This window comes from Alexandromys fortis, unplaced genomic scaffold (assembly GCF_014885135.2).
Source record: "Alexandromys fortis isolate MF-2015 unplaced genomic scaffold, M_Fortis_MF-2015_v1.1 scaffold_245, whole genome shotgun sequence".
NCBI classification, from domain to species: Eukaryota; Metazoa; Chordata; class Mammalia; order Rodentia; family Cricetidae; genus Alexandromys; species Alexandromys fortis.
In genome coordinates this window covers 1,533,082-1,546,387 of record NW_026068139.1, presented here as the reverse complement: position 1 = coordinate 1,546,387, position 13,306 = coordinate 1,533,082, and the positions used below count along the sequence as shown (strand labels likewise).

General features: G+C 37.7%; 1 protein-coding gene across 2 annotated transcripts in view; it reads right to left on the bottom strand.

Moving 5' to 3' along the window:
* Positions 1–571: 571 nt before the first annotated feature.
* The window catches only part of Cwf19l2 (CWF19 like cell cycle control factor 2), a 96,602-nt gene continuing 83,867 nt past the window's right edge, over positions 572–13,306 (bottom strand). For both annotated transcript variants that reach the window (XM_050126590.1, XM_050126591.1), the window contains 2 exons: positions 4,094–4,195; positions 572–1,808 (listed from right to left, as the gene is read on the bottom strand). In XM_050126590.1, coding sequence (XP_049982547.1) covers positions 1,665–1,808; positions 4,094–4,195 — 246 coding nt within the window. In that variant the 3' untranslated portion in view covers positions 572–1,664. The remainder of the gene's footprint in view (positions 1,809–4,093; positions 4,196–13,306) is intronic.

Genomic DNA, 13,306 nt, shown 5'->3' with positions numbered 1-13,306 from the left:
GGGGGACTTGATGTGGGAGGGGGAAGGAAATGGGAGGCGGTGGCGGGGAGGAGGCAGAAATCTTGATAGATAGATGATAGATAGATAGATAGATAGATAGATAGATAGATAGATAGATAGATAGATAGATAGATAGATGATAGATAGATAGATAGATAGATAGATAAGAAAAGAATAAGAAAAAAAAGAATACACTTTGTGTGTTGTTATTTCGGGGGCAAAACTAGCCATGTGGGAGTCGAGCAGGATGAAAAGGCCTGCTTGCCTTAGCACTACAATCTCCAGATGTTTAAACCACTTTATCATAAGGAAAGGGCAAATCACTAAAAGTCCCAACCATAAGGTACAAGATAAGTTATTATTTGAAGCCACTGAGTTTTAGCGAAATTGACTGTGCATCAAGAATAACCGGAGCCAAGACAAAAAGAGTTCATTTGGAATGCACATATTACAAATACAGTAGAATTTAAGGCAGGAGTATTCATATGTTTTGAACTATTAACAAACATTTTAACTCACTAATTATAAAAATGAAAGTTTTAGATTCATTTAAAACTTGAGACAAAGGTAATAGCTTGAAAACACAATCATACTGTCTGTTTATTATACATAATACACTATATATATACATATACATATACACAGTTTGATATATTAAGTACTGAAAATTAAAACCAGTAAGCTTTACCATTATTTGGAAAATTTGAAAGGAACAAAATCAGCTATCTTTTAACATACAAGGAACATACACCAAAAAAGTGAGTTTGACGTTAAAATAAATGCATAATAGGTAACTCTAGAGTAAACTTCACTCTTATTCCAAGCACTAGCATTTTTATTATAAATATCACAGCTTGACTTTTTGAAAACATGTTTTAATAAGACTTACTACAACACATAATTTATAAACACAAGGTTTTCTCAAAATCAGATGCTGAGACTAATAAAACTTAAGCACTTTTATTAAGAACATTTCCTGGATATTTATATCATTTGACATTTATGACAATATTAAAAACCAATACAGTGATTTGGCTAAAGAATTTAACTTTACACAAACCCCAAACAATTAAGAATTGTGCTGTTTAAGACAATTATTTTTGGATTACCAAAATTCAAATTATTTTAAGGTCCAGAACTAAAACACATTTCCATTTATGTATATTTCATTATCATTTAATTCTTTAATCATTTTCTTTAACAAAGATGATATTATACGCTACTATTTTAAAAAAAAAAAAGGAAAAAGACCCCTTTAATAAAACTATGAAAATAACCCTGTTAGTTCTGAATATATCTAATTTTCTATAAAAAGCACAAAAGAAGCTACCAGACTCTACCTGGAAGCAGACCCACTTTCCACTGAAGTCTTGTTAGACTTCTGGAGACAAGTTCTTCTCTAGGGTAAGCAAACAACTGGAACAGCTAGAAGTTAGATACAGAAAGGAACATGTACCAATAATCCTGATACATCTGCTTTTATTCCACTATCACTCAAACTAAGTTCCCATGAGGAAGAAAACAGTCTGACCTAACATGGATGTCAGTGACTAGAGTAGCCAGCTGCTGCTGTTTTCCCTAGGGATCAAGGCAAAGTTGCTTGTAAATATAATAGATATAAACTGAATGAGTTCAGCAGAGGAAACAACACATGCAGGGTACACTTAACAGCTTTTACTTTTGGTGACATCAAATGGTTTCCACCACTGAGCAAACTGCAATGCTTTCTTCCTTTGGTCCTCAAAGCTTTCTCTGATGCCCTTCTTCCACAGCCTGGGCTCTAGATCCAGCATACCACCAATGATTTCCTTTTAAAGAGTAAGAAAAATATGAAAGTATACATGTACAAACAATGCAATCAAGAATGTAACTACTCATTAATTCTCCTATTAAACATATTATTAAGTAGTTCTTTGTGACAATGTACACACATTACATATTAGTTTCAAGCAAAAAACCTTATTTACAATCTTAACTAGAAATTCTGTGATCCTGAGAGTACTTGTGGTGTCTCTTGTGAAGCAATTTGTCTGCTTGGTTGCTCATTAGTATATCTATCTAATGGTAGCAAAAAGGATAAAGAAAGTGAAATTTAATTTCCTCGCTCATAAAGATAAATAATATGTCATCAGAGAGCTCATAAGAGAATATGGAGATGTGGTGAGAACCAGAATAATAAAGTCTCAGTTACATGGTTGGAAAAGGGAGGTGGCAAAGACCAGAAGACATTTAAAACAAACAAAATGTCCTACTTGTTGGATAAATCAGAAAAGGGAATCACCCATCACTAAGAAAGTCCTCTGCATATGACCTCAGGAGAGACTGGACAAATTCAGATTTAGTCCAAGTTTCCTGGCATCGTGCCATTTCAACACTGCAGTCTGAGAAAGGGTAGTTTGTGTCTGTCTGAAACTGTCTCTAGACCACTGCATGCATTATTTGACAATGCAAGATAAGTTCTCATTCTCTTACTGCAAAAGAGACTATTTTCCATTGTTCTCTGAATAATTTCTTGGGAAGCAAGTCAAAGGAGGATAGAAAGTAGTTCATGACAAGGATGCTCTGAGGCATGGGGAAATTGCCTGTTCAATATTAAAACCAAAATGCCTGAGTAATACTTGAAGGGGAGACAATTCACCCAATGAAAATTGAAAAAGTAAAACAATGGGTGAATGGTGTCCTTTCCTCTAGAAAACAATCTGTAAGACTATGAATCGAGAGCTCTAAATCCAAAGCAGTTAAAAATCTCTAGGGAACAACAACAGAATTTTTCAGAGCAGTGCAAACAAAGTTGTTCTTTGTTGCTGCTTGGTTTTTATTTGTTTTGTTAATTCTGTAGAAAAAAAAAAATTCTGCAAACTTCTCAAACAAGGGATGGGCTAGAACCCAGTTGGTAGGTCGAGTAGTAGAGTATGTGCCTGACATGCATGAAGCTGTGGGTTTGATGCCTAAGACTATATATAAAAACAGGCATGGTGGTACACTCCTGGAAACTCACATCAGGAGGTGGAGGTAGGATAATCAGGATTGCAAAGACATATTCAGCTATGTGGTAAATTCAAGATCCGGTTGGGTCATGTGGGAGTCTATAAGCAATAATTCAAAAATGAATGTGATTTTAGAATCTGGGTGCTTGTTAAGGACAGCAGTTCTGGATCCAAACCAATGGAGCTCTGTTTCTTCTTGGCACATCCCAATTCACTGTAGAAGATTATCTTATGCAGATGAGAGTAGGGCAGAGGAAGCAGGGTGGGCAATTATGAACTCTCCAAAGAGTTCATCAAGAACCCTCTCTCTAGATGCACAGACACACAGAAATGATATGAGAAGGCCTGTGCTAGGCCCAGATTCATTTTGCCAATTTGCAATGCCTTATTAATTCCATTCCTGTTCCTAACAAGACTTTAGATACGTAGTTAAGTAGACCTTTAATTTAAGGAATATACTCTGAAAAAGGCATTTTTTTTTTCTTCCCTGAAAAAAACTACTGGCAGTCAAATGACTGGGATTTTCTTTCATATGTGCCCAGAACATAACTGTGAAATGGGTCATTTATTTGTTCTGGATTATACTTTAACTATAAATGAAGAGCTGAAACTATTTATTCTCTCCAATAACCATAACCTAGGGTACCTGGGTTCTCTCATATAGCACATAACCCTAGGCAAGTTACACAGCCTCTCTGCAATTTATAGTTTTCTAATCTGTACAACAAAATTTAGATCAAAATCTAAACAACAGGGTTACTGTGAGCACTAGGTGACTGCTTGGACAGTACCAGATAGGCACACTGTAAGCCCTTAATAAATATCACAATTTTTCAGGACAAAGCTGTCTGATTTCGAAGTCAGAAAAGCATTACAGTTATTAAGACTGAGAACACTGTCACAATAATATCTCTGACGTGATCATGAATATTCTGGTATATTTTTATTGTTACCTCTTAAACCCTACCCCTCTCTCTCAAACCTGTATAGAGAACAACTCACCAAATTCTTGTATATTGTGTTCAAACTTAATTCTCTTTTATACTTTTGTGAAAATATTAACAAACACACTAAACTTCAGTGTTTTATCAAATTTCTGAGTATACCTTTCCAAAGTAACGAGGAAATTTGTGTTGATCTTCAATGACGTGGGCAAATCCCCCCTGAAGGCCAAATTCTACGGCAAAATACGGCAAGCTTCTAGGCACCTAAATAAACGAACAAACTGCATTTGAAATGGGAAAGCTATCGTTTCTCCAATTCTCTGCCATGAGAGAACTGATCATCTATCAGGAGAATGCACATGACAAACTTCCCATGACTTAACTTCCCAAGGAAAAGATTCCAGTCAGACAGATCGCCATCAAGTCTAGCAATTCACAATCAAAACAACTACTTTCCTGTTCTTGAAGAGTGGAAAAAAGGTATTCAAATCTTTTTACAGAAACAAGGAACAATTTTCCTATGATTACAAATAAAAGTTTATTTTGTTCATATTATACTTAGGAAGAGGGAGCGTGATCATATATTTGTGGCTGTTTACAAATGCGTAAAATCTTTACTATGAGAATATTTATCAAATATAAATACATTTATAATTTTTATTTCTTTCACTAATTAGTGAGATAAATACAGCACTATTTAGTATACCAGTTAATTTCACAATCCCTTGGGATCAGCTCTGTATTACCCTTCTCTCCCTCCTTTCACACACACACACACACACACACACACATACACACACACACACACACACACAGAGGAAGGTAGAGTTTTAATCTCCTTACTCATTGAAAAGAGCTATAATTTCTTACTTTTATGCAGCAGATTTTGGATCTTTGTAAGGTTTTCCTCTAAAGTTCCAACTTTTATCACTACATATCATCCAGGTTAATCAAGCAACATGACTCATCTGGACCACATATTCCCACACCCAATTGGTGTTGGGTACTTAAGAAGGTACAACTTCGGGCGGTGGTGGCGCATGTCTTTAATCCCAGCACTTGGGAGGCAGAGGTAGGCGGATCTCTGAGTTCGAGACCAGCCTGGTCTACAAGAGCTAGTTCCAGGACAGGCTCCAAAACCACAGAGAAACCCTGTCTCAAAACAAAACAAAACAAAACAAAACAAAGAAGGCACAACTTCAGAGTTTACAATATAGTATGAACAGAGAAGTCCTTTGTAGTCATTATAAGTCAAATAAAATTTAACGATAATAGTCATTACTGACAATTGAGAAAAAAAAAACAAAGTAAAAACAGACCCACAGACAAAGCTTTAAGCACATCTCTGATTCTCATGAGTATGTCATGTCAGACAATTCTGCAACATTTGAGTCTAAGGGAGAAACACGAAGCATTCTGAGGTTTGTTGGGAACATCCGAGAGAAGGATGTTTATGCAACTCCCCAGCTCTAATTTTAGCATATAGGAGACTGTTACTTTCATTTCTATGTCCTCTTTAAGAATGTTCTGTGCAGCTGAGGAGAGGGAGCCTGAAATGGCCCGATCCTATAGCCAAACTGATGAATATCTTGCATATCACCAAAGAACCTTCATCTGGCGATGGATGGAGATAGAGACAGAGACCCACACTGGAGCATCGGGCTGAGCTCCCAAGGTCCAAATGAGGAGCAGAAGGAGGGAGAACATGAGCAAGGAAGACAGGACCACGAGGGGTGCACCCATCCTCTGAGACGGTGGGGCTGATCTAATGGGAGCTCACCAAGGCTAGCTGGACTGTGACTGAAAAAGCATGGGCTAAAACCGGACTTTCTGAACATGGCGGACAATGAGGGCTGATGAGAAGCCAAGGACAATGGCATGGGGTTTTGATCCTACTGCATGTACTGGCTTTGTGGGAGCCTAGCCTGTTTGGATGTTCACCTTCCTAGACCTGGATGGAGGGGGGAGGTCCTTGGACTTCCCACAGGGCAGGGAACCCTGACTGCTCTTTGGACTGGAAAGGGAGGGGGAGGGGAAAGGGGAGGGGAAGGGAAATGGGAGGTGGGGAGGAGGCGGAAATTAAAAAAAAAAAAAAAAGAAGAAGAAGAATGTTCTGTGCAAAGTTGTTCAGTGACAGTAGGAAAGAAGGCTCCATTGGACACTGACCTAACTAGGTTATCAGGCATGCAGCATGCAATACTTTGAGAAATAACTTGAAGGAATATATGGTGCCAGCACTCTTTCATTTTCTTTGTATTACACTCTGATAGGCAGAATAATGGGTCCTGAATATGGCAAAGCCCTGAGTATATACTACTTTACATGGCAAAAGAGACATTAAAGGCATGAACAAGTTTAGAGTCTTGAAATAAAATGGTGATGCTGAGTTATTCACATGAGATAAATGTAATCATGAGGATAATTACAAGAAAAAAAGAGGCCTGAGGTATAAAGATTGGTAGGTACCTAACTCTTCATTTTGAAGGCAGAAGGCCACAAGCCATAGACATAGATAGCTTCTATCAGCTGAGAAGATAAGAGTGTCTTCTCTTCTCTAGAAATGATAAAAGATGCCTATAGTCAAAGACACTCAGGAGGCTGAAGTAGGAGGGCTTCAAGTTTAAGGACTTGGCTATAAAGAGGTCAAAGCTGTCTTGAGAGACCAGTAAGCCAGTACTTAATAAGAAAAATCAAAACTAAGGCAGGGGATGTGGCTCAGTAGGAATGTTCTTGCCTTACAGGCACAGAGCCCCAAGTTCAGTCCCAGTTCATTAAGAGAAATCTCTTCTCCAGTCTTCAGGAGACACCCAACAGAGTGTAGTCCATACTTCCAACAAAGGTACTGGCATCAGAGCTGTTATATTTGTAATCATTAGCACTCTTCTTTTCCATCATAAGGAAAACTGCTGGAACCCCAGTTCCACTTTTAACAGTTTACACAGAAATAGGGTCTGACCTTCAAGTTCCAGAAGGCAATGGCAACAGCCCATATTGTTTTAGGAGGCTCTTGTATTTCTCCAACCATCAACACGAGGAGTGGTTTCCCAAACCTAGCACTGGAATTTCTGTTAGAAAGAGCATGGCTTATAAAACAGTATGTTACCCTATGCCTTTTTCAAACAACCTTAATGTTATGTATCTCTCTTTTGTGGTGATATTTTGTTTATACTATAACAAAGCGTGCCTGAAGATCAGAGTGCAGAGCTAAGCCACTAGTTAGTCATAGAGGCCAGGCAGTGGTGGTATACACCTTTAATCACAGCACTTGGGAGGCAGAGGCAGATGGATTTCTGAATTCAAAGCCACCCTGGGTTGATAGAGCCAGGCTGTATTGGCTCACATCTTTAATCCCAGTACTTGGGAGTCACATAACTTTAATCACAGCACTAGGGAGGTGGAAAAAAGAAGGAAGAGGCTGAGCAGAGAGAGGAATAAACGGCAAGAGGAGACAAGAGCTCAGTTCATTCAGTCTGAGGTTTTGTAGAGACAGGATTGCTCCTCTGGTCTGAGCATTAGAAGAGCATTAGAAGAACTCTCTAGCAGATGACCATTTTGTTTCTCTGATCCTTCAGCTTTCACCCTCTGACTGATGATTCTGAGATTTTACTACTGAGAACAATTAGAATTCGTGCTACACTCCTTCCCTAGCCCCTTTATTATGCTTCATTTCCTATCTTATCCCCAGTTAAGTCCTCTATTTTCACCATTATCGCTTTCATAGTCCCTACCTCCTGCTATCTTCTTTTCTAGAGCTTCTTCTCACCTCATCCTCCCATGGTTCCTTCAGATACTCCAGGTTATCTACTCAAATCTAAAGATTCAGATCTAGGACCCTCAAGTAAGAGACAACAAGCAGCATTTAGGACTTAGAGGAATTGAACTGGACCTGAACTAAAAGCCTCTTCTGGGAGGACTAGTTCTCACAGTATGTAAGCTGCCAAAACAGGATCAATCCATACTCCTATCAAGCTGTAAAGCCTATGAATCCTAGCAATGATGAGACTAGCAAAATATTACCAATGGTCTAAGAATGGTTCTTCTATCTTAGGGGGAATCAAAGCTGTCTAATTGGACTTAAAGCCAACTTAATTGTAGGAAATTCATGCCTGGTTCTATAAATGTAGCCTACTACTTATGGCTAGATTGCTAGAGAGGTCCTAGACCTGAAAGAGAACCTACTACTGCCATTTTCCCAACCCAATGTAATAATATCTGTGTTCAAATATTTATACACACAGATTAAGTATAGCTGTCAGCTCTCATCAAAAAAAAATCTTTTTTTTTTTTTTTTTTAACAAACGTAAACTATTACAGAGAACCAGAACTGGTCAAAATGCAGAGAATAAGAAAAGGTCTGTGTGTGGTTGCTCAATCCCAACTGATATATCTGCAATGCAACCCTACAGCTAAGGCTCAAGAGAGAGAAAGCAAAAAAAAAAAAAAAAAAAAATTTATAGGAGCCAGAGGTTCAAGAGGCCTGTTGCTATACAGTGTTCCCTAAGCAAAACAGAAACAATGCGTGTAAGAGATCTGAACAAGAGCAGAATGACAACAAGACTGACAGAACAACACAGATGGGGAAATCTTGCCAGGCCACAACCAGGACAACCAAGACAGCTAAGAGCAAAAGTTTCCTCCAGGAACAAACTCTAACAGAGCATGTCAAATCCCAAATGGTCAACCCTAGACACACTTACATAACAAAACTAGACTATGAATTGGACAGAGGAGAGGTGTATATGGAGGCTCAGAAGTGAGGAAGTTAAGAGTGTCGTACAGATGAATAGCAAAACTGTGAAAAGTGCCCAGTTTTTCAGTCTCAATTTCTCCCTCTGATTTCAATAGTAATGCCTAACTTCCTCAAATTTCCCTTGAAAGCAGTTTTCTTAATTAAAAAGCAATTATCCCTAAATATTGACTGCTACATTTCCCATAAAATTCACCTTAATTTTTGTAAAATCAATCAAGAATTTCCTTATCTCTCAATACAACAGCTTTGCTTAAAAAAAAAAAAAAGCTGCCCATTTTCTTGACAGATTTTTTTTTTTGTTATCACATGATCCTTTTGCTGTGAGCACTCAGATCTGTTTACATAATATACTGTCCTAGCCATAGGCTTGGAATCACACTGCAAGAAATCTAAAGACCAGAGAAATGGGACACTAACCCTCAAATGACATAGAAAAAAATAAAGTCAAAAGAATCAGAAGTACAAATACATGGATCTCCATTGAAACATAAGAATGTACTTGGGAGAAAAAACAATGACCCCCAACTGCAAAGAGAAAGACAAAAAACTTTTGAAATTATTAAGGTCACAAAACATTCACAAGAATGTTTATAAGTCTTTCAGACATAAAATTTTAAAGTGACTAAGTGTTTATTCACTTTATATTCTGAAACAAATCACTTTAAAAGACACTGAAAAGTGTGGTACCCTGAAAGTTGGCTCTTTTGGAACTCTTCTGGAATTAAGATCTACTCACGATTCCACCAAAATGGACATTAAGATGCACCAGGAAGTTATCTGTCTTCTTCCCCATCCACTATAACTTCTAAAGAGGTTCCAGTTAAAAAAAAAAAAAAAAAAAAAAAAAAAAATTCTATGAATCCCTACTGCTTCAAGGATTCCCATCTTCAAACTACTGATGCTGTTCTTACATGCGGCCACACCTGATTCTTGTTTTCCCTATTAGTTAAGTTAGTAAAAGCACCTGGATATGTACTTCATGTATTAAGTCTAGGTTTTCAAAAAGCAAGCTTAAGCACTAGATGGACCACAAGCTGCACTTACAGTAGCAAATGTAAAAAAATACATTTCTTTCGAGCTAGTTCCAGGACAGGCTCCAAAGCCACAGAGAAACCCTGTCTCGAAAAACAAAACAAAACAAAAAAAATTTCTACTTCGAATACATTGGTCATCATTACAATTTTATGAAAGAATTTTGAGTATGAAATTATGATGTCAAGAACAAAAACTGGAGTAGCTCCATCCAGAGGGGTAAGTGTGTGCCCACCTGGCCGGCCAGACGCCTCAGGAAGGGAGCACAGGAACCCTCCAATCCCCTAAACTTTCTGGCCATTCAGTGGGGCTTCTCCCCAGCTACTGGCTTTCCCTACTTATCCTACCCCAGCTTTCCCCCAAGCACCCCTTTCCATCTGCGGGGTCCTAGGATCCCCTAACTCAGCCTGCTTCGGGGCTGAGGGTTTGGGGACACAGTGGTGAGTGCAAGGCTGCAGGGGTTTCTTTGTTCCAACGAACCAGCATCTACCAAGCCCGCCCTTTTGTCTGTAAGGTCCTTGGCCAGAAAGTGTCCCTAATCCAGTAACAGTAGATCCATCCGGAGTGATCCACCACCACAGCCTACGTCAGAGTGGAGAGAATCTGAGAGCAAACTAAAGTGTTGAGGGGACATAAAAGAGGGCAGACCAAGAAAAATCCCCAAGTACGCAGTTAGCCACAGCAAAGATCAGACCAAGCAGCCAAGACTCTCCTAACAGCATTTGAGGGAAGAGATGGGCAGTTGCCAATGCAAGAATCTCTCCAACAAACTGAAAAGCAACGTGATAAGACCAGAATCCAGCGAACATACATCAAGAAGACTTGAAGACCCTACTCCAGAAGAAGTAGAAGAAATAGACTTTAAACATAACATTATGAAAGTGATAGAGACCATTAAACAGGATGTGAAAAACTCATTTAAAGAAATGGATGAGAAGACTAACAAAAAGTTAGAAGAAATAAATAAATCCCTCAAAGACACCCCCCCCCCAAAGAAATAAATCTAACAGGTAATGGAAACAGTTCAAGACTTAAAAACTGAAATGGAGACAATGAAGAAAACAAAAACCGAGATATGGCAGGATATGGAAAATCTAGATAAACGAACAGAAACTACAGAGACAAATATAACCAACAGAATACAAGAGATAGAAGAAAGAATATCAGATACTGAAGATACCATAGAGAAAATAAACACACTGATCAAAGAAAACAGCAAATACAACAAATTCTTAAAAAAAAAAAATCCAGGAAATCTATAACACCATGAAAAGACCAAACCAAAGAATAGGGGTAGAAAAAAGAGAAGAATTACAGCTCAAAGGCCCAGAAAATATATTCAACAAAATTATAGAAGAAAACTTTCCCAACCTAAACAAGGATAATCCTATGAAGGTACAAGAAGCATACAGACCACCGAATAGACAGGATCAAAAACAAATAAAAATCCCCTCGCCATATAATAATCAAAACATACAGAATAAAGAAATAATATTAAGAGCTGCAAAGGAAAAAGGTCAAATAACATATAAAGGTAAACATAACAGAATTACACCTGACTTCTCTATGGAAACCATGAAAGCCAGAAGGTCTTGGATGGATGTACTGCAGAAACTAAGACACCACGAATGCAAGCCCAGACTACTATACCCAGTCAAACTTTCTTTCACTATCAATGGAGAAAACAAGATATTCCAGGAAAAAAAAAATTTAAAAATAAGTAGCCACAAACCCAGCCTTACAGAAAGTACTAGAAGGAAAATCACAACCCAAGGAAGCCAACATCGCCCACAATAACTCAGACATCTAACAGCCCTCCACCAGCACAACTCAAAGAAGGGAAACACACAAACTCTACCACCAAAAAAAAAATAAAATAAAAAATAACTGGAGTTAACAACCACTGGTCATTAAGATCACTTAATATCAATGGACTCAATTCACCTATAAAAAGGCACAGGTTAAGAGAATGGATGCAAAAGCAGGACCCAGCATTCTGCTGTTTACAAGAAACACACCTCAACCACAAAGGCAGACATTACTTCAGAGTAAAAAACTGGGAAAGGTTTTTCAATCAAACAGACCTAAGAAACAAGCAGGTGTGGTTATACTAATATCTAACAAAACTGACTTCAAACTAAAATCAATCAGATTTTATACACTTTATACTCATAACGGGAACAATTCACCAAGATGAAGTCTCAATTCTAAATATCTATGCCCCTAATATAAAAGCACCCACATACGTAAAAGAAACATTACTAGAATGCAAATCACACACCAAACCACACACACTAATAGTAGGAGATGTCAACACTCCTCTCTCACCAATGGACAGGTCAATCAGACAGAAACCTAACAAAGAAATAAGAGAACTAACAGAGGTAATGCATCAAATGGACTTAAAAGACATCTATAGAACATTCCACCCAAATTGGAAAGAATATACCTTCTTCTCAGCATCTCATGGAACCTTCTCAAAAACTGATCACATACTCGGTAACAAAGCAAACTTCCACAGATACAAAAAAATTTTAGTAACCACCTGTGGCTTATCAGATCACCATGGAATAAAGTAAGAATTCAACAACAATGCTAACCCCAGAAAATCTACAAACTCATCGAAACTGAACAGTCAACTACTTAACCACCCCTGGGTCAGGAAAGAAATAAAGAAAAAAATTAAAGTCTTCCTTGAATTCAAAGAAAAAAAAAAAAGACACAACATACCCAAACCAATGGGACACTATGAAAACAGTGCTAAGAGGAAATTTCATAGCACTAAGTGCCCACATTAAAAAAAAAAAAAAAATGAAGAAAGCTCACATAAGAGACTTAACAGCACACCTGAAAGCTCTAAAAAGAAAAAGAAAAAAGAAGAAGCAGACTCACCCAGGAGGAGTATAAGCCTGGATATAATCAACTGGGGGCTGAAATCAACAAAATAGAAACACAGAAAACAAGCCAAAGAATCAATGAAACAAAGAGCTGGTTCTTTGAGAAAAATCAACAAGATTGACAAACCCCAATGCAAACTAATTAAAAGGCAGAGAGAGATCCTGAAAATTAACAAGATTAGAAATGAAAAGGGGGACATAACCACAGACACAGGGGAAATTCAGAGAAACATTAGGTCTTACTACAAAAGCATACATGCCACGAAGTTGGAAAATGTAAAAGATATAAACTTGTTTTTAGATAAATACCATATACCAAAATTGAATCAATTTAAACAGACCGATAAGTCATGAGGCAATAGAAGCTGTCATAAAAATCGTCCCAAACATTCTACCAAAAGCAATATATAGATTCAATGCAATCCCCATCAAAATTCTTCACAGATCTGGAGAAGACAATAATCAACTTTATATGGAAAAACACAAAACCCAGGATAGCCAAAACAATCTTATACAATAAAGGAACGTCTAGAGCCATTACTATCCCTGACTTCAAACTCTATTACAGAGCTACAGTATTGAAAACAGCTTGGTATTGGCATAAAAACAGAGAAGTCGACCAATGGAACCGTATAGAAGACCCAGACTTTAATCCACAAACCTATGAGCACCTGATTTTCGATAAAGGAGCTAAAA